Raw genomic sequence first — 22,058 nt, forward strand, 5'->3', positions numbered from 1 at the left:
CACTTTCATCTGCAAACATAATTTGCTCTCCATTTCTTATATTTGTGAGAGAAAACAATCCAATCATTGATATTTTGGCAGACTCTTTAGGTTTTTGAAGCAGGTCGATAAGATCAAAGTTCAGCATCAAATATTTGTCCTGTTACTTGATTCCTTCAATGAACTACCTGCAATTCTGTCTCTTATAGCACTTAATGATGCTTTTGTGGAATGTTTCACTGCATTTATTATCGCATTGTCCATTTGTATATCTATAGCTTTTGGTCAACCTGAGTGTGCCCAAGACGGAAAACTGTTCAGCTCTTCCTTTCTTGTGACTGTTGCTATGATAATTGAATGAGCAACTTTCAGCTTCTTTGCAACTGCTCTTATTGGCATCTTTTCTTTGTACAGAATTGCAATCTGTGTATGTTTCTCTGGGGTAAGCCCTTTCTCATGTGCCCTGCTGACATGCACAATACGAAAATCTGAAGCAAATCAAACTGAAGACATGAATCCCCGAGTTACATATGCAAATTTGGCCATGTTCCCAATTTGTACATAACTTAATAGAATAATATGCCATTAGTGCTGATAATTGGCTTCTTAACAAGCAATTATCAGAAATTAATTGGATTTAACATAAGAACAGCCTTACTGGGTCATACCAATGATCCATCAAGCCCAGTAGCCCATTCTCACGGTGGCCAATCCAGGTACCTAGTACCTGGCAAAAACCAAAGGAGTAGCAATATTCCATGCTACCGATTCAAGGCAAGCAGTGGCTTTCCCCAAGTCTTTCTCAATAACAGACTATGGACTTTTCCTCCAGGAAATTGTCCAAACCTTTCTTAAAACCAGCTACACTATACACTCTTACCACAACCTCTGGCAATGCGTTCCAGAGCTTAACTGTTCTCTGAGTGACCAAATATTTCCTCATATTGGTTTTAAAAATATTTCCCTGTAACTTCATCGAGTGTCCCCTAGTCTTTGTAATTTTTGAAAGAGTGAAAAAAACGATCCACTTGTACCCTAAACTAAACTAAAATTTAAGCTTATATACCGCATCTTCTCTATAAGGATAGAGCTTGACACGGTTTATAAAAGTTTAAGAAAGGAAAATATAATATGAATTAGTGGTTATATAGAGAGCAGCGAAATTTACATTTTTGAAAATAGCCACGTTTGAAAATAGCTCAACTCAGGATTTTGTAGACTTCAGTCATATCTCCCCTCAGCCTTCTCTTTTCCAAGCTGAAGAGCCCTAACCTTTTTAGTCTTTCCTCATATAAGAAGAGTTCCATCCCCTTTATCATCTTGGTCACTCTTCTTTGAACCTTTTCTAGTTCCGCTATATCTTTCTTGAGATAAGGAGACTAGAATTGAACACAATACTCCAGATGATGTCACACCATGGAGCGATACAGGGAAGCAATACTTTGAATAAACAATAATAAACATTATAACATTCATAGTCTTGTTAACCATCCCTTTTTTAATAATTCCTAGCATCCTGTTTGCTTTTGTGGCTTTCCATTCCATGGATTTCTTAAATATATATCTGCTGGGAGACAGCGGACTTGAGAGAGACTTGGGTGTGCTAGTGGATGCATCAATTAAGCCATCCGCACAGTGTGCAGCAGCGGCGAAAAAAGCCAACAGGATGCTGGGCATCATAAAGAAGGGTATCACAACCAGGACGCGGGAAGTCATCATGCCACTATATCGGGCGATGGTGCGCCCGCATCTGGAATACTGCGTTCAGTATTGGTCGCCGCACCTCAAGAAGGACATGGCGGTGCTTGAGAGAGTCCAAAGAAGAGCAACGAAGCTGGTAAGAGGGCTAGAAAACTGCCCATACGCTGAGAGGCTGGATAAGCTGGGTCTCTTCTCTCTGGAAAAGAGGAGGCTCAGGGGAGATATGATAGAGACCTTCAAAATCCTGAGAGGCATAGAGAGGGTGGATAGGGACAGGTTCTTCAGACTGAGAGGGACAACGGGTACGAGGGGGCACTCGGAGAAACTGAAGGGGGATAGGTTCAAGACAAATGCAAGGAAGTTTTTCTTCACCCAAAGGGTCGTGGACACATGGAATGCACTCCCGGAGGAAGTGATCAGGCAGAATACAGTACAGGGATTCAAACAGGGATTGGACAGATTCCTGAGGGACAAAGGGATCGTAGGGTACTGAAAGGGGTGCAGGGACAAAGGGTCAAGAATTTGATGGGAAGATAGGACTTCGATGAGAAACCAAGGGGTGATTCGGACAGGTCATGACCTGTTGGGCCGCCGCGGGAGCGGACTGCTGGGCGTGATGGACCTGTGGTCTGACCCAGCAGAGGCACTACTTATGTTCTTATGTTCTTATATGTGGAAAGAAAGTTAGGGATTGAAAAAATGGAAGAGGATAATATTTATTGGGCCTGATTTTCAGAGATAATTATGCATTTACCAGCCAATGGATAGAGAACAATAACTCAGCTATATAATTTTTTACATTTATATAAATAAAATCTGGTATTCATCTCACTAAATAGATTAACTTTATGTGTTAAAAGGAGGATAGAAGAGGGACAAGCCTAAACTAGATAAATTGCCCCTGAAATGGTTAACGCTTAGACATATATACAGTGGTACAAATTAAACAGATGGTACTGGAATTAGCTCTTCCTGAAACTCTATCTGTGCCTCCTGGGTTGGTGCTGCAAACTCTGTAGAAGAACCAGCTTCCACTACTTCCATCAGGTCTGGGCCATTACCCTGATTTGAGCTGAGAAACTGTTCCTGGGGAGGGGCTTGTTCCTCTTCCCTATCCTCTCCAACAGCCTAGTCAAATCTGCAGGCTTTTCATGAGTAGAGCCATGCCCTAACCTGCCTGAGCTTGCTCTATCTTGTTGCTGTCTTGGGCTCCCCAGGTGGCTATCAGGGAGACAAGGCTTCCTATAAACAGGACTGGATTTAAACCTATGTTTCTAGGTCTGTTTACAGTAGGGCAGTGACTGGGGAGGGTTTCCATATCCTCCCATTCTGGTTCTGACCAATCGTCAGGCTGTTCTTTTTTTTTTTCTTTCTTTCTTTCTATGCATGTTACAGTTTATTGTATAGAAACACTAACAAGTTAGGGAGATCCCATTCCTTTTCCAAAGTGCAACAGACCTTCAAATGAAGGTAGCTTTTCAGCACGTGGCACCAGACATCGATGCAACATAGGTGAATTTCTCCATGACATGCAGTATGGAAATTGCAAGGGCCTCATTCACTAAGGCCTTTTCCCAGTCTACAGGGCCAAGAGCTCAAGAAATGAGGACCTTTGTGCTATTTAATCAGTGAAAGAAGAGCCTGCTCATAAAAACATCCCAAGTAGTCTAAGTTACATACTGCAATGACTCCCTAAATCATTTAAATATTAAACATTTTTACATGTGCTCAAAGTACAATTCTGACCTCACATGACATTCTTGTGAACTTTTCCCATATTTAAATTAGACAATAAATCTGTAAACAAGTCTTCTTGAAAGCTGTGGGCCATAGATTGGAGAAAACCTAAGTCAAGGGAAAGGTCTAGAGACCATAGATTCTTCTTTTTAACCAGACATATGATGTGGCAATCAAGATCTCAGATCATCCAGCCATCACCACAACCAAAAGGCGTGGTCATTACTTAGAAGGACAAAAGTGTCTTGTGAATGATGTCTATACATTCCTGAAGTTCATCCTCTGAGATGGTGAGGGGAGGAGCCAGTCTTATGATGTGACCATGGGTGGGCTTAGCCAGAAGTCCATTATCACAAAGCTGCAGACAGACCTTCCAGGCATCACAGTCTTTAGTTTCCTTGATGACTATGGCATTCAATAATCCTTTCCCTCTGACCCTCGTCACGATATCTGATGGAGTTTTCATAAGTTCTGCTCTCAACCACTGGCCCATGTATTCTGCGTTTTCAGCCATTTTCTCTTCTTCCATGACATCCAGAGCTGCCAGAGCCACACGACAGGCTAATGGATTTCCACTGTATGTTGATCCATGCTGCCCTGGCTTAATGGTGAGCATAATTTCATCATCCGCTAGTACTGCAGATACATCAAGCTGTTCTATCTGGCTCTGTGGTTTAGCCTGTGAAGACTGCTTTCTGAGTTTACCTCCACCTTTTCTATGCAATTTCCCTGGGACCACAGCAGGCACGGAGCCTGACTGGTCACAGTGTTCATAAAAGAGGGGGAATATGTGCAATGTGTTGTTTGATGAAATATTATGTATGTTTTGTATAGAAACCGCTTAGGTTTAAGTAGTCTAGAATTTAAAAAAATAAATACTTCTTTAGTTTTCTATATACTGTACATGCTAGGAATATTTTGTTTTTATTTGCTTGATATTACTTCTCTATTCATGATTCTTTGAGCATAAGAACATAAGCATTGCCTCTGCCGGGTCAGACCAGGGATCCATTGTGCCCAGCAGTCCGCTCCCGCGGCAGCCCCCCAGGTCCTCGACCTGTATATTCTCCACCCTAATCCTGAAGTACCCTGTATAGTAACCCTCTAGCTATACGCTGTAATCCCTTTCTCCTTCAGGAAGTCATCCAATCCCTTTTTGAAACCCAATATTGTACTCTGCCCTATCACCTCTCCTGGAAGCGCATTCCAGGTGTCCACCACCCTCTGAGTGAAGAAGAACTTCCTAGCATTCATCTTGAATCTGTCTCCTTTCAGTTTTTCTGAATGCCCTCTTGTTTTTGATGTCCCCGCTAGTCTGAAGAATCTGTCCCTCTCTACCTTCTCTATGCCTTTCATGATTTTATAAGTCTCTTTTATGTCCCCTCTAAGTCTCCGCTTTTCCAGGGTAAAGAGCCCCAGCTTCTCTAGCCTTTCAGTATATGAAAGGTTTTCCATGCCCTTTATCATCCTTGTTGCTCTTCTCTGGACCCTCTCGAGTATCGCCATATCCTTCTTAAGGTGCGGCAACCAGTATTGGACGCAGTACTCCAGATGTGGGCACACCATCGCTCGATACAGCGGCAGGATAACTTCCTTCGTTCTGGTAGTAATACCTTTTTTGATAATGCCCAACATTCTGTTCGCCTTCTTTGAGGCCGCTGCACATTGTGCCGCTGGCTTCATCGCTGTATCCACCAATACCCCCAAGTCTTTTTCTAGGTTGCCTTCCCCCAGTACCCTCCCTCCCATCGTATAGCTGTACACGGGTTTCCTTTCCCTATGTGCAAGACTGTACATTTCTCTGTATTGAAGCTCATCTGCCATCTTTTTGCCCACTCGCCCAGCTTATTCAGGTCACTTTGTAGTTCTTTGCATTCCTCAACAGTTCTGACCCTACTCAGTTCTTTATCAGGCTTAATGACTGCCAGTTTTGAGAGTTACCAGTAATGCCCAATAAAGTCTGCTTCAAACATTTGGTGATCTTCAATAGAGAGATTTGAAGATGTCCAGGACTTATACAGAAAGAAGCAGGTCTCTTATATTACAGAGTAAACAGCTCTACATGAATTGTAGAGGCTGATCATTAAATAAACCAATTTTTATTAGAATCTACTATCCCACTCACTACAATCTAAATAAACAAACTGGGGTGGGGTTAAGATGATACATGACAGGCAGGGTGGGGTGAAGTACAACTTCAAAATAGTAAAATAGAGCACGTGAGGTGGAGGATTGCTCTCTTACAAGTTGCATTCTCAAGAAAACTGTATTTTAGTTATAGGCATCATTGAAAAGAAAGTTTTTAAGTTTGGATTTGAAGTTGGACAAGGAGATTTGTTCTCAGAGGGATTGAGGTAATTGGTTCCAATGGTTAGATCTTAAACTGCAAATATGGTCTGCCTGGTAAGTTCATGAAATATCTCTCTGAATGAGGGTACTGTTAGGAGGTTTTGGGAAGAAGATCTTAGTGTTCTCTGAGGGAAGTAAAGGGAGAGATAGAGTGGATCTTTATTTAGGTGTGTTTTGAATACTAATATGATGATTTTATTAAAGACGTGGTGTGATATTGGGAACCAGTGAGCTTCCCTTAAAAATGGGATGACATGGTCATACTTTCTGGTCCCCATAATTAATCAGATTACAGTATTCTGTATTATTTTTAGTCAATGAATGCCTTTATTTTGTAGACCAATATATAAGGTATTACAATAGTCTAGTTCAGTGTTCTTCAACCTTTTTACACCCGTGGACCGGCAGAAATAAAAGAATTATTTTGTGGACCGGCAAACTACTAGGACTAAAATTTTAAAACCCCGTTTATGCCCCATCTCCGCGAGCTCGGTCCCCGCAAACCATCTGATCCCATCTGCACAAGCCGCAATTATATATTGAACGTATTTTATTAAAGTATAAAAAGAAACAATATTCTGAACAATTGTGATTTTATAAATACAAATATACAGAGCACGGACCAGCAAAACCCCTGTCTCCCCTCCCTTTCACATATATCCCCTCTACTATCAAGAAAACTGAACAAGCCAAGTTATTATAGAATGCTACATAGAAATATCATGCTAACAGAATACTGCAGTCCCCAGTTATGTCTCTAGCAGGATATATATTTCAAATCTGATATATTCTAATGACAAAATAGAAATAAAATTATTTTTTTCTACCTTTTGTTGTCTGGTTTCTGCTTTCATCTTCTTTTCACTCTTTTCCTTCCAGCATCTGCCCATTCCATCCAATGTCTGCCCTCTCCCCCTTCCATATGTATCTGACTTCTTTCTATGCCCCTCTTCCCTGTCCATCCAGCCTGCTCCTCCTCTCTCCTTTTTACATCATTCATTCCAGCTTCACTGCCTTCTTCATTTTTATCTCTCCTATACCAGATCTAGCATCTTTATCCCGCTCTCATTTCTCTGCTGACCCCCTTTCCAGCATCAATGTCTCTCTACTTTCTCATTCCTCTCTCTCCCCTTTCCCTCATCTGATCTCTCCATTCCACCCTGACCCCCTTCCCTTCCTGTAATCTCCCTGCCAGCTGTTTCCTTCCTTTTTTCTTTCTCCCTTCCCTCCTTCCTTTTTTTCCTTCTCCCTTCCCTCCTCCCTCTATCCAACATTAACTCTCTTCCCATCCCTTTCCCTCCTCCCCTCCCAGCAGCATTTCCTTCTTCTCCCTTCCCTCCTCCCTCTATCCAACATTAACTGTCTTCCCATCCCTTTCCCTCCTCCCCTTCCAGCAGCATCTCTCCTTCTTCTCCCTTCCCTCCTCCCTCTATCCAACATTAACTCTCTTCCCATCCCTTTCCCTCCTCCCCTTCCAGCAGCATCTCTCCTTCTTCTCCCTTCCCTCCTCCCTCTATCCAGCATTAACTCTCTTCTCTTCCCATCCCTTTCCCTCCTCCCCTCCCAGCAGCATCTCTCCTTCTAACTCTCTCTAAGTCCAGTAACAGCTCTCCCTTTATCCAGCAGCTTCCCTGCCTCCTACAGTGGTTTCCTCCCCTTCCAGCAGCTCTCAGTACTTGCCTGCAGGAAGTTGCCGGTAAATCACTGCCCTGGCAAGTAGGAGAGCTGGTGGGAGGGGAGGAAGTCACTGTGAAGGCTCCCCAGGATCTTGCTCGCACAGTTGACCATCTCCCTCCACCTGCACCTGAATCTGCAGCTCTCTCCGCGGCCCTCTTCAGCAACTCGGCAGGGGCGGCGATCAAGGCAGGCTGCCGACGTCGGGACCTTCACTCTCTGAGTCCCGCCTATTTTGTTTCAACTTCCTGTTTCCGAACAGGCGAGACTCAGAGAGGGAAGGCCCCGACGTTAGCAGCCTATCTTAATCGCCTGAGGCTGGGAGGAACATTAATGAGCAGGAACCGCAGTCGGCAGGAAATTTAACTGCCGACTTGATCTCGCCGGCCCTGCGCGGACCGGCAGAAATTTTCTGCGGACCGTCACCGGTCCGCGGACCGGCGGTTGAAGAACTGTGGTCTAGTTGACTTATTATATGGGAATGGATGAGTATACTTAATGCATATGAATAGTTCAGTGACCTAATGAAATGGATTTGGCAGAGTTTTAAAAAATATTTTTTGACAAGTATTGAAATTTGTTGGTGAAATGATGTTTCATCCAATATAATTCTTAAAATATTTGTAGTGGGGCTCAGTTGAATCACTGTGGAGCTAATCATGATTGGTTGATGTTAAAGGATTATTGGTAAAAAGAACACAATAATAATGCATGCATGCTAGTCTATGGACACGTTAGCGCGTGCTAATTCGATTAGTGAATGCTAATCGGTTAGCGCACCTTAGTAAAACGGGGGGGAGGGGGGTATGTCATCTGCATATATGTAAGGTGTAAAATCTAAAGATTGGGCAAAGTGAGTAGGGGAGCAAGAAAAAATACTAAATAAAACAGAGTATGGAGCCTTATGGGACACCTGAGAAAATCATAAATGGATGCAAAGAGTATTCTTGAAAAGGACCAAATATGTACGGTTTGAAAGATATGAAGTAAACCAAGTATGTACTGTATTGTGAATACTTATTTGATAAGCCTATCTAATAAAATGCTGTGGTCTACCAAACTGAACAACAATGTAAAAAATCTAATGATAGGAGCAGTACTAATGTTTTTTTGTCCAGGTGATGCTGTATAAAGGGTGGTACTGCCTTCCAATGCAGTATCTGTACATGAGTTTTCCAAAAAACAGTTTGATTATGGTGCAAAGCATTTGTTTTAGAGAGAAAATCTTGCAATTGTTTCCCTAGATCAGGAATTGCTCTCAGAGTGAATGTGGCAGAGATAGCAGTAGAGGAGAATCCACCATTGCATACACTGAAAGTGTGGTAGGAGAGATAAGGAGAAAACCAGGAGAGAACAGATTTCTGGAATCCCAATGAGGACAGCGTATTCAGGAGTAGGTGGTGATCAACAGTGTCAACAGCAGCAGATAGATCAAGAAGGATGAGGATAGAGTAGAGGCCTTTGGATCTGGCCAGGAACAAGTCATTGGTGTCTTTAGCAAGGGCAGTTTCCATGGAATTGAGAGGGTCAAAGCCTGATTGAAGTGGGTCAAGAATAGCTTCAGATGAAAGGAAGTCCAAGCAACGGTGATGAACAGCATGTTCAAGTAGCTTGGAGGAGGGAGATGGGGGCGATAATTAAAGGAGATGTGGGGTCTAATGAGGGTTTTTTGAGGAGAGATATGACTATGGCATGTTTGAAGACATCAGGAACAGTTGCAGTGGATAGTGATAGGTTGAGGATGTGACTGATAGGAAGGATGACAGTGGGAGAGATAGCGCTGAGTAGGTGGGTGGGAATCGGAGCAGAAGAGCAGATAGTGGGTTTGGAGGAGGAGAGAAGATGTGCAATTTTCTCTTTGGTGAAAAAGTGGATAGGTTGAATACAGATAAGTCTTACAAATTGTTTCCTATTTTTAGATCAATGAATGATTATTGAGAGATCATTTGGGATATTATGGTTTCAACAAGTCCCAGTTCTCTGCTGATCATCTGAGTTACTCTCATTGTTTCTTGATTGTTGTGTTGATTACCACTTCCTAGCAAAGTCCTATGAGTTTTGATTTTGATTTATTTTATAAAAGCAACATAGACAGCTATGTTGCTTCAGTAATGACCACTTTTGCGCAACATTATAACTACTTTGATGAAGGTGTAAATTTGTGCATACACTCTATGGCTATGCACGTATATTATATAAATACATGAACTCATTTCCCTGCCCTAGCTTTGCCAACACTACACCCCCAGGAACACCCTTTCTGCAAAGCATGTATAAATATGCAAAGTTTTCTTGGCACACGTTTTAATTTGCATGCATTTGTTTGCACATCAAGTTTCAAGTTTAATCAAATTTTAATAATCACTTTACATAACATTCTAAGCGATGTACAATTAAAATGAGGAGAAAACAAATCATCTAAAACAGTGTTCTCCAACCTTTTTACACCCGTGGACCGGCAGAAAAAAAAGAATTATTTTGTGGACCGGCAAACTACTAGGACTAAAATTTAAAAACCCCGTTTCCGCCCCATCTCCGTGAGATCAGTCCCCACAAATCATCTGATCCCATCCACACAAGCCTCAGTTATGATTTTATATTAAATGTATTTTATTAAAGTATAAAAAGAAACAATATTCTGTACAATTGTCATTTTATAAATACAAATAATTCAGAGCAAGGATCAACAAAACCCCTGTCTCCCCTCCCCTTCACATATATCCCCTCTACTATCAAGAAAACTGAACAAGCCAAATTATTACAGAATGCTACACAGAAATATCATGCTAACAGAATACTGCAGTCACACATGACAGGAATAGTTTTAGGGGAGTGCAACTAGGGCAACTGCCCCCTGGTCAGAGAGCGCCCCAAGCCAGCTGGAAGCTAAAGAAGCACTGCCTGGGTTTTGTAGTCCCCAGTTATGTCTAACACCAGCTCTAGCAGGATATATATTTCAAATCTGATATATTCTAATCACAAAATAGAAATAAAATTATTTTTTTCTACCTTTTGTCGTCTCTGGTTTCTGCTTTCAATCTTCTTTTCACTCTCTTCCTTCCAGCGTCTGCCCTCTCTGTCTCTTCAATCCAGCATCTGCCCCTTCCATCCACTTTCTGTCCTCTCCCCCTTCCATATGGTATCTGTCTTCTTTCTATTCCCCTCTCCCCTTTCCATCCCTCTCTCCTTTTTACATGATTCATTCCAGCTTCACTGCTCTCTTCATTTTTATCTCTCCTACACCTGATCTATCATCGTTGTCCCTCTCTGCTTATTTTTCTGCTAACCCCTTCCTATCATCAATCTCTCTACTTTCTCATGCCTGTATCTCCCCTTCCCCTCCTCTAATCTCTCTGCCAGCTGTTTCCTTCCTTTTTTCATTCTCCCTTCCCTCCTCCTCCTGTCCAGCAGTAACTCTCTTCCCTTCCTCCCCTCCCAGCAGCATCTCTCCTTCTCCCTCTCCCTCTCCAGTAGCAGCTGTCCCTTTTTTTCCTTTGCCCAGCAGCTTCCCAGACTCCTTTCCCTCCTCCCCTCCCAGCAGCATCTCTCCTTCTCCCTCTCCAGTAGCAGCTGTCCCTTTTTTCCCTTGCCCAGCAGCTTCCCAGACTCCTTTCCCTCCTCCCCTCCCAGCAGCAACTCTCCTTCTCCCTCTCCAGTAGCAGCTGTCCCTTTTTTTCCTTGCCCAGCAGCTTCCCAGACTCCTTTCCCTCCTCCCCTCCCAGCAGCAACTCTCCTTCTCCCTCTCCAGTAGCAGCTGTCCCTTTTTTTCCCTTGCCCAGCAGCTTCCCAGACTCATTTCCCTCCTCCCCTCCCAGCAGCATCTCTCCTTCTCCCTCTCCAGGTCCAGTAGCAGCTGTCCCTTTTTTCCCCCATGCCCAGCAGCTTCCCAGACTCCTTTCCCTCCTCCCCTCCCAGCAGCATCTCTCCTTCTCCCTATCCAGATCCAGTAGCAGCTGTCCCTTTTTCCCCTTGCCCAGTTGCTTCCCAGACTCCTTTCCCTCCTCCCCTCCCAGCAGCATCTCTCCTTCTCCCTCTCCAGGTCCAGTAGCAGTTGTCCCTTTTTCCCCCTTACCCAGCAGCTTCCCAGACTCCTTTCCCTCCTCCCCTCCCAGCAGCATCTCTCCTTCTCCCTCTCCAGGTCCAGTAGCAGCTGTCCCTTTTTTTCCCCATGCCCAGCAGCTTACCAGACTCCTTTCCCTCCTCCCCTCCCAGCAGCATCTCTCCTTCTCCCTATCCAGATCCAGTAGCAGCTGTCCCTTTTTCCCCTTGCCCAGTTGCTTCCCAGACTCCTTTCCCTCCTCCCCTCCCAGCAGCATCTCTCCTTCTCCCTATCCAGGTCCAGTAGCAGCTGTCCCTTTTTGTTTTTCACCATGCCCAGCAGCTTTCTCCCCTCCCAGCAACTCTCCTTACTTGCCAGCGCTGCGATTCAGTAAGTCAGCCCCGGGTCCTTTGTTGGGTCGCACAACCTCTGAGGAAAGCGGAAGTTGCATCATCAGAGGCGGCCCGACTCAGCAAAAGCTCCAAGGCTTCCTTTTTGAATCACTGCGTTTGTAAGGACAGCCGCTGGGAGGGGAGAAAGCACAGTGTGAGGCTCCCTATTATCTCTCCGGCCCTGTGCGATTGACAGCTCCTCGATCTTGCCGGTCCTGCGCGGACCGGCAGGAAATTGAAGAAGTTGATCTCGCCGGTCCTACGCGGACCGGCAGGAATTTTCTGCGGACCTACACCGGTCCGTGGACCGGCGGTTGAAGAACTGTGATCTAAAACATGAAAAAGGACAGATTGTAATCTACAAACTGGTATATTAGGAGAAAGGGTGAACTACAGTTTGTATATGAACAAGAAAGTTTAGAATGAGAGGGGGTGGAAAGGGAAGCTAAATAATAAAAAAACAAAAAAGTTTAATGGTCATTGCAGAAAGGTTTTATAAAAACTAGAACTCCAACTGAGGATTTAGTGGGATATAAGTCTGCATATAACATATCATAACATCTATTTATGCTCTCTCTCTCATCTACCATAAAAATGACAATTTCATTTTTCTGCATTTCATGATTAGCATTCTGTTGTAATTCTGCTGCAGGCTGGCACAATAACCATAATGCAGCATTGCTATGGTGTTTGCAATGAAAATAATCTCAACATCTAAGAAATAAATCAGCCATTGGATGAGTAAGATTGATACGTCAAACACAACAGTAGATCTGGTGTCTTCATTGCAATGAAAAAAAAAAGTCTATCATCAGTACAGTTTTACTCTAGTTTGAAAAATAATCAAATTCTGCTATCAGTTTCATAGATCTTCTTCAGTTTTCATCAGCAATACAAATTCCCACATAAGGACAGATTCTGCATTATCTGGCTTTCCCTGGTAATGAAAAATGAAGTAAATAAAAGTTGTAAAAATCAAGTTTAGCTGGAGGGAGAAATCCTGAGGTCAAGATTCAAACCCCAGTTATATGCTTTGCGCCAAGCTAAACATAACTGTTTTTTGGGTTTTTTTAAAAATAAATATCTGGAGTCTTATACGAAGGGAAAATTATATAACTGGGCACCACAATGTAGGCACCAACTTTGCACCTATTATTTTATAATGGAAATTACACACATAGGGGGTCTTTTACTAAGGAGCGCTAGCCGATTTAGCGCATGCTAAATATTAGCGTGCGCTAAATCGGCTAGCATGCCTTAGTAAAAGACCCGCATAATTTCTGTTATAGAATATTTTTAATCAAATATCACAGCTCAGAATTTATAAATACTTAAGTTAAATAATTAATAGTGTAAAGTGCTCAGACCCTACAACCAAAACTGTTCAGTGTAATCACCAAACTATGGTTACCAATGGGACCATCATTGCCTTTACAGTCCCTCACCTCCCAATGTTGCCATATTACTTTCCAATACTGATACCTCTAAATAAAGGTAACTTATCTGAAATCGTAATCTGGAGGCCTCTTCTTGGATGTAACGGCAGTCATAGAGTAAAACCGTGAAAGTGCTGGTGCTCTGAAAGTGCTTATATGTAAAAACAGCTGAATGCCATAATGAGGAACCGAGCCCCCCCCCCCCCGACCCGGGCCTACATTTCCAGCACCTATCTGTGCTGGAGGTGGGTTTCTGTACCTGGCACCATCACTACTACTACTATTTATTATTTCTATAGCGCTACCAGACGCACGCAGCGCTGCACAGAGTCATAAAGAATAAGAAATGATTGATATGCGATTGGCGGCCACTTGTAAGGTAGCCGCCAAGAATGGTACCGGTTACAGAATCCAGGCCTTGGTGCCTAGCTTTAGGTGACCTGCTATAGAATGAGGGGGATAAGAGGTAATTCTATAAAGCAGGCACTAACATTTTCATGCCAATTATGTACATACATTTTTAGAATACCTGAAAATATGCATGTATGTGTATACATATGGGCATAAAAGCCAAAATTAGGTGCAAACTTTATTTATTTATTTATTAGGATCTATTTACTTCCTTTTGAAGGAATTCACTCAAGGTGGTGTATAGCAAGACTAAGTCAAACCTAAGCAATAGACAATTACAACTGAAAAAATATTCAAAGTGTTGCATAGTATCCAAGTTTGTTTACATTTTAATTAATTTACCGACCATCATCATGTATCTGGCCAGTTTACTTGGCTAAAAATATTAAAATAAGTTTAGGAAAAGGGGTAAAGAAAAAAATAAAAGATTGAACATTAAATAGACAAATACAATTATGTATGCGAGTTTGTGGGAGAAGGGAGAAGGAAAGTCTGTAATTACATCATAAAAATAAATAAAGGGAAGAGGGGGGAGGAAAAAAAACACCCGGAAGGGGGGGGGGTCACTGCATTACAATGTCTTTACAATACATGATATAACATTTTAATGGCAGCAAAGAGTATAGACCAGTTCATAGTCTAATGCGCCTGAGGACAAAGGCGCACCAGGAACCGAGTGCGGACAACTGAGCGCAGGACTTCATCACGCCGAAGAAAAACCGTATTTTAAAGGGCTCCGACGGGGGGTGTTGGTGGGGAACCCCCCCCACACTTTACTTAATAGAGATCGCGTTGGCATTGGGGGGGGTTTGGGGGTATAACCCCCCTCATTATACTGGAAACTTAACTTTTTCCCTGTTTTTTAGGGAAAAAGTTAAGTTTTCAGTATAATGTGGGGGGTTACACCCTCACACCCCCCAACATGGCAGCGTGAGGTAGCGCAATCCCTATTAAGTAGAGTGGGGGGGGTTCCCCCCCACACCACCATCAGAGCCCTTTAAAATACGGGTTTTCTTCGGTGTGATTAAGCCCTGCGCTCAGTTGTCCGCGTTCGGTTGTCGGCGCGCTTTTGACCCATCACCGTATAGACCACTGTTCTTCAACCGCTGGTCCATGGACCAGTGACGGTCCGCAGAAAATCCTGCCGGTCCACGCAGGGCCGGCGAGATCGACAGCTGCAATTTCCTGCCGGTCTGCGCAGGGCTGGCAAGTTCGACGAGCTACAGATCCGCACAGGGCCGGCGAGATCATGGGGAGCCTCCAACAGTTTGTCCTGCTGCTCATAAAAAATCTGGAACCTATCAACAGCATTTCAAATCTGTTACAGTCACCACAAACTGACCAAAGCAAATTGCAGTGTCTATCAAAGCCTCTCACAATAACTTGCAAAACATGATAAATCAGAACATTATACATGATGGTGCAGTGGAAATGGCCTAGTCTTGGGATATAGCAAAAGAATTTCAAGACCACTGTGTAACAAGGGTGAAAAAGTTTCATTACAACCTATGTGACGATCAAAGACCAGCATCCATGTGTTCTCTGCAGTACTAGACATAGCAATCTCTCAGATTAAACACAGATTTGCTGGCATGAGAGAAGCAGGTTATACATTTCATGCCCTGCAGCTATCAACCCTTATATTAGCAACTGATGAGGTGTTGTATGCAGCTAGAGAAATTCAGGTCAAAAAATTTGATAATGACCTGTCAGACACCCTTCCTGAACAATTACTCTCATTCAGATCATAACTGAAATCTGATACTGAAAAAAATAGCAGCAATAAAAGAAATATTTGATCTTGTCAGCAAGTTTTTTTTATGAGATCTGCACTTCCTGCCTGCTTGTTTGACTTTACCAATAAAAGTGGCAGCTACAGAAAAATACTACCTGAGGAGCTCCATGAGGCTCCATGTCACAGGAATGCCTAAGTGCCCTGTTCATCATTTCAATTGAAAATGAACATAGCAAAAAACTGGATGTTCAAAAGGTAATCACCATATATGCAGAAAAGCCATGAAATAAACACTTCTGACTCATTGAAATGTTATATCCAATTAGCACTGATCTCAGGAAGACGGACGTCATCATACACTGTTGTGTTTCCAGGGCAACATGGTGTTACATGTGGTAAGAGGGGGACCATCTTCATTTCTCTGCCTGTGGTCCATTCATTCCAAGCTACACCACTTAAGAGAAGGATGCGCGGTGAAGTGATCTTTCAGTTACTGCCCTATATATGTGGAAATGAAGTGCTATTAGAACTATGGATCAAAGAATCTTATGAATAGTGACAGAGAACAGGGAAAACAAAGGGGTAAATATGCAGATGGCAAGGGTCAGCATTCTTTGGCCACCACCAGCATTATCCACAGGTATGCAGTGCCAGGCCATGATTATCCAGGCATATAGGGCCAGCTAGCACTTATGCGATTTGGTGCAATTTTCAGCCCTTAACTGCACTTTACTTCACAAGTACTTATTCCACCCCTGGACTGCTCACAAATTAGGAGATAACCACAGATACTAACTGGTCAAGTGCCAATGAATATCTATAGTTAGCCCCAGAGAAGTGATTTAAATGGCCAATAGAAGACCCTGACCATTTAAATTGCTTTTTATTTATTTATTTATTTTTAAGTTCAATGATTTTTATTGAGAAAAAAATATGAAATCAGGACACAATGTCCTTCAATAGAAAGGGTATAAAACAATACTATACTATACAAATACAATCTCTAATCATAATAACAGCTAGTGTCAGAAGTAAATAGAGGATTATCTGAATTATCAGAAACAAAATAAAAGTGGTGTACTATAGACATAGAAATATAATTTTAGAACAGATTGAGTAAGTAATCATCATAATGTTAGTTATAATAGAGTCCAAACCTGTTGAAAAGAAGAAATTTGAGAGAGTTTCTCAGTGAGATGAGGTTTATATTGTGTAATTGTAGTCAACAAATTCCACCAAGGATGTAGGAAAAGATGAGAGGTTTTTTTCCAATGACACAAAACAGACTTAATTGCTACTACAAACATAATGTCTAATAATTTTGATTGAGGAACAGTGAGTATTGAAGACATAAATTGCTTTAAATATCACAGTGAATGCTGTGGATGGGTCATTTGGCCTTTATCTGCCATCAAGTTTCTATCTCCTCTCCCTAAGAGATCCCACGTGCCTGTCCCATGCTTTCTTGAATTCAGACACTGTCTTTGTCTCTACCACCTCCACTGGGAGACTATTCCAGGCATCTACCATCCTTTCTGTAAAAAACGTATTCCCTTAGATTACTTCTAAGCCTCTAGGGACAAACTTGATAGTCACTCCCACACACCACCACTTTCACTGGCACAGTATTATCCAAAACCAAATTCAATGAAGCTTGCCAGGCATCAACAGCCTCAGACACAGAACAAATATCCAATAAAAAGCTTATCTGACCATTCAGCCCATAGCTCAATAACATCAAAATATGGTCTTACTTTCAGTGTCCAATCATATTTAGACTCAGTCATCTCAAATCAAATCAAATCAGCTAATGGTCAGACCAAATCACACATGTTATGACAGGCCCAAAAAAGAAAGCCGTCATTAAATTGGCAGACAAAAAAACTAAGTCCAAAACATGACCAGCATATCCACTGATGACTAATAACCCTGACATGCTTGCTGCTTCAAACTGTGATGGGGTTGATGGGGGAGGGGGGCCTTAGTGCTAGTATAATTAAGCTGTCATTGAACCAGTGTCTGAGTGCCTTGTACAGGGATAGTGCCTTTATTTCCAGAATGCTTAAGGTATGCTCATGAGGATCCAGATTGGTCTTCAAGGATTCAAAAGATATGCTAATAGTCCAGGAAGGCATTCCCTGCATTTAAATGACTAGATGATCAAAATAACTCTATGGATTCTGATGCAGACTTGTGACCTCTAATATGTTTCCCTTCAAAGAACCCCCCAGATAATCAATCAGTTCCACACAACTTCATGAATCGTACATCAGTTTAGGTAGTAGTTTTCATGTGCTTATAGATCAATAGTTCACAAACTGCCATGTGGTAAGCAATTTTTATCAGTAGTACATTTCAAGTTCTAATCACAGCACATAGACTTCAAGTAGCTTGCTTGATAACAAAAAAAAAAAAAAAACCCAAAAACTTAATATGTAGAATATAAAGTTCCAAACACTTATCTCATAATTGATGATAAAGTTGACCCCCAGCTTCAACACAAACCGTATTTCACAACCACTGCTTTGGGAAGCCGAGCAGCAGCTTTTTTTCTTTTTTTCATAATGCCTGTGAACAAACATAACATCATAAGTGAACTCATAAATTCATGCTGAATTAATAACATCCCAATTGTTACTGTTATCTTAAAATGCTGAAACTATGATGTTCTGAATGGTTCCTAAATCCTCTGATCTTGACAGCTCAAAAAGCTTAAATAAATGAAAATTTGCTCCACTAACTGACATGAAAATGAGGCTTAAGCGGTAACATCCCGAAAAGCCTACTAAATAACCATGCAAATGAAAACATTTAAAGATCCCCTTCTTGAAGTGTTCCAATGAGACAAGGAAATAAAAAAGGGTATAACAAAATCAGAAAATGAGCACCACTCCACTTCTCGATTCAGCCCATTTGGACATACTGTATTTAGACCAAAAAAAAAAAATCCATTATTGTTCATGTCTCCAAAGGGCTCTTGACAAATCACCCCCTCGAGGCAACAAAATGTTGCACCAGAGGAGCCTCAAAAATTTCCCTCTTGATTCTGCTAAGATGTTCTGAATGCAGTAACGGATAGCTATTGTTGTGTAGCCTATATATCTTGTCACATAGGTAGAAAATCATCTAAATTGATGCTGTAGTGGAACAATCAGTAGTACCTCGTAATACAAAAGAAAAATGAGGTAAATTCACTACATTTGTAGTAAGGACATGTGAACACACAGAGCACCAACCACATGGTCTAAGACCCAGCGAGGCCTCTAAGACACTGCAAGTAGATGATGTCAAATAAGACTGTCAAACATTCTCTCAAATTTCGATTGTGTGAGAATGCAAATCTTGGTAAGTTCTTAAAAGTCTTATGAACCCCATCATGTGCCAATGTTGTTTAATAATCTTTTTGCTGGTAAAAGCTTGAGGTGAGTATGGTAGTGTACAGGTTAAACCTGAACTTTGTGTTTGGTAGACTAATTCCCGAGAAGCATAAAGTGCACATTTATACCCTCTTTTCACAGTCTTAATAGGATAACCGTGTACAAAAAAAAGGTCCATCGTCTCTTTAGCTCGATCAATAAATTGATCTCTTTGAGAGCATAAATGCCGCAAGCACAAAAACTGACCCACTGGTAGATTATTTCTTAAATGTCTCAGATGAAAGCTGGTATACAACAAAAGATTGTTATAGTCTGTCTTCTTGCAATAGATGATAGTAATAAATCGAGATGCTTCCAGTGTAATAAGGATGCTCAAAAAATGATGCGTTTACAATTTACTGCCCACACCAGTTTTGTTAATGTCCATTGCAGCTGTTAAGCCAAATCAAAAATGATTGAAAAAGTATGGCATGCCCTGTTCAAACCAAAAATATGTCATTGCTGTACCGTTTGCACAAACAAATATACTGGTATGATCATCCTCAAACTGAGAAACATAAAGGCATGTAATGGTGGAAGTCATAGTGGCTTCCATTGCCGTACCACATGTCTGCAGAAAAAAAAAAATGGTCGTCAAACTTAAAATAAGGAAATATGGGTCATCGAAGTAAAAAATTCCACCCAACGAATTTCAATGCCCTTTGCCAAAAGATAACATACTACTGCAACAGCTTAAGACTGTGGAATGTTGGTATAAAGGTCAGTAATATCAAGAGTGGCTAACAATGCCCCTTGAGGAGCATCATCACGAGATTGCAACGTCAAAAACATAGATGTGGTATCCTTCACATAAAATGCACATTTCTGTACTTCTGATTTAAGGTAAGAATCAACAAAGTCAGACAATGGTTCTAAAAGAGAACCAATGCCAGACACGAAGGGAAACCCTGGAGGATTCATCAGAGATTTGTGAATCTTGAGGATGAAATAAATAACCGGCATAATGGGGTGTGATTGGAATAAAATATCAAATTCCTGCTCAGAATTGATTTTGTTCTCCAGTGCTTCAATGTTTGCCTGAATTTGTAGCCAAAGAAGTCTTGTTAAACAAATCATTTACTGTATATGTGAAAATGAAGATTTATTGATAACTTGGAACAATGGGCTGGACAGTACCCAGCCTCAACAGTAGGCATTTGCATTTTAATGTAAAGCTTACATTATTTTGTGCCTTTAGCAACTATAAGGCAGTTTCTTCTTATACTCCGTTCGTATGTGAATAAACCACCATTTAAGTAGAACTCTCATATGACCAATTACATTAGAAGCCTCCGACCTGACAAAAAGCATTGACAGTATTCAGAAGCACTGGATATTTATAGGACTATTATGGATACCTGGCTGCAGAGTTTCCCTTGAAATAGGCAGGTGACCAGTAGAGGTAGCTGGGGATTTTTTTTTTTTTATATTCACAAAAGCACCTCAAAAATTTATGAGACAAAATATAGACCATTAATGCATAGAATAAAAGATTGCATAGAGACGTGGAGGAATTTATCCTTGATTTTTTATGGGAATGGTTGAATTCCCAAGGTAACTGTATACAATTATAGTTGTTTTCCATCTTTATTACTAGTAAAGACTACAGCAGTGTAGTCTACTAATCAGGAAATATGTCTGAACTAATAAAAGACAAAGGGCCTGATTTACTAAGCTCTTTTCCCATAGGCACAGGAAGGGATAAAAACCTTTTGTAAATTAGGCCCAAAGGGTTTTGCTGATAGCACTAAAGAAGACATGCGAAAAAGGGGAAAGAGCAGCATTTCCTAATTTAAATCTGGCAGCTATGTTATGTTAGGCTAAAGAAACACTGGATGTATAACTTCTCAGTTCGTTTGCAGTAGACTTATCCTAATTGCATGCAAATTAGTCAGTGATTTCAGTACAAACTAGTTTGTTACTAAGGCCTAGATGCACTAACCTACCCGTACCTGTCTGATCCGTGGGTGATCAGAGGCAGGCCGACTAATTCACAAATGGGGGCGATGCAAATGGAGAGCGATCCCAACACATGCGCAAACCATCTTCTTTGTCTGTAGATGGTCTAAGTATGCATTTGCTGTCTGTGTTTGCTTTTTTTTACTTTCACTGGTCTACATGAGGCTCTCCGTGCTGGAAACTTTTTTTTTTTAACTCTTTTTACTTTTCACTAGCCTGTGGTTTTAACCCACGGGTTTAAAATAGGACTGCACTGTGGCGTGTTCTGGAACTTAACTGAACATGCCATAGTGCAGCCCCGCTTTAAGCCACAGAGTCGGGGCAGAGGGCAGGGCAGCAGAGCGCAGGAGAGTCAGGGCAGAGAGCAGGGTTTCTGCTTTTTATATTACAGGCAGTATGTTGAGATCATTCAAAAAAAGGGGGCAATTCTAGACTGGGGTTTTCACAAAAGTCCACAAATATCAAAAGCCCCCCCCCAAAAAATAAATAGGGGTCAATTTCATATATTAATCAATCCTAAAGACCTGCTCCTAGTTCTTTATATTCTTTCTTTGCATATGCAAACCTACTATTAGAATAGAGTGCAATTTAATATAGTTTAAACAGGATAACTAATCAGTTCATGGGAACTTCCTCGTAGTTCTATAAGGAGTTCACCTGGGTATATCCTCAGCAAATGAGCGCAAGAGCGCCCTACAGGTTTTTACCCACAAACATCACCTTCTGTCATCCTCAAAACATTTTCAAGTGCTAAAGTGTTTTTATATTACAACACACAAAAAAATTCAATAATCTACACAAAGACAACATAGTCACACAAAATTCGGTGAGCTATGCTATGCACACTTTCCCTACTTGTTGAAATTTGAAAATGCGTATGGGATTGCAAAAAGAATATTTACTACAAGAGAATCAAAACATCTAATCTAATACATGATTTCTCAATCGCTCTACTACCATTTAGTTAAAGGCGATTTACATCAGAAAGAAGCTATAATAATTCTATGAGAAAATACAGTTCTTTGGATAAAATGATATCCTTACATAGAAACATGATGGCAGATAAAGGCCAAATGGCCCATCTAGTCTGCCCATTCACAGTAACCATTGTCTTTTACTCTTACAATTCTTTAGATAAAAATACTAACTTTACAATCTATCATATAAAAATGTTTTAAGCATTTTATGAAATCTCCAATAAATAACTTCTGGCCGCTGTTATTTAATATA

General features: G+C 41.4%; 1 protein-coding gene across 1 annotated transcript; it reads right to left on the reverse strand.

Annotated features, from left to right (window-relative positions):
• Window positions 1–3,556: 3,556 nt before the first annotated feature.
• On the reverse strand, window positions 3,557–17,240 carry LOC117367965 (ornithine aminotransferase, mitochondrial-like). The gene is made up of 2 exons (XM_033961114.1): window positions 17,208–17,240; window positions 3,557–4,174 (listed from the first exon to the last, which is right to left on the reverse strand). Exons 1-2 carry the CDS (start codon window positions 17,238–17,240, stop codon window positions 3,644–3,646), a joined length of 564 nt encoding a protein of 187 aa, XP_033817005.1. The 3' UTR covers window positions 3,557–3,643.
• Between the last annotated feature and the right edge of the window lie 4,818 nt (window positions 17,241–22,058).

The sequence above is a fragment of the Geotrypetes seraphini genome, chromosome 1 (genome assembly GCF_902459505.1).
Source record: "Geotrypetes seraphini chromosome 1, aGeoSer1.1, whole genome shotgun sequence".
NCBI lineage: Eukaryota > Metazoa > Chordata > Amphibia > Gymnophiona > Dermophiidae > Geotrypetes > Geotrypetes seraphini.

Bases quoted from the DNA above. Each gene is read 5' to 3' on its own strand.
- LOC117367965 (XM_033961114.1), bottom strand. From the start codon at position 17,240: ATGACTGAGTCTAAATATGATTGGACACTGAAA. The intron at 4,175-17,207 runs GTAAGACCATAT...CACTGTGACCAG, and splicing joins AATATGATTGGACACTGAAA to TCAGGCTCCGTGCCTGCTGT.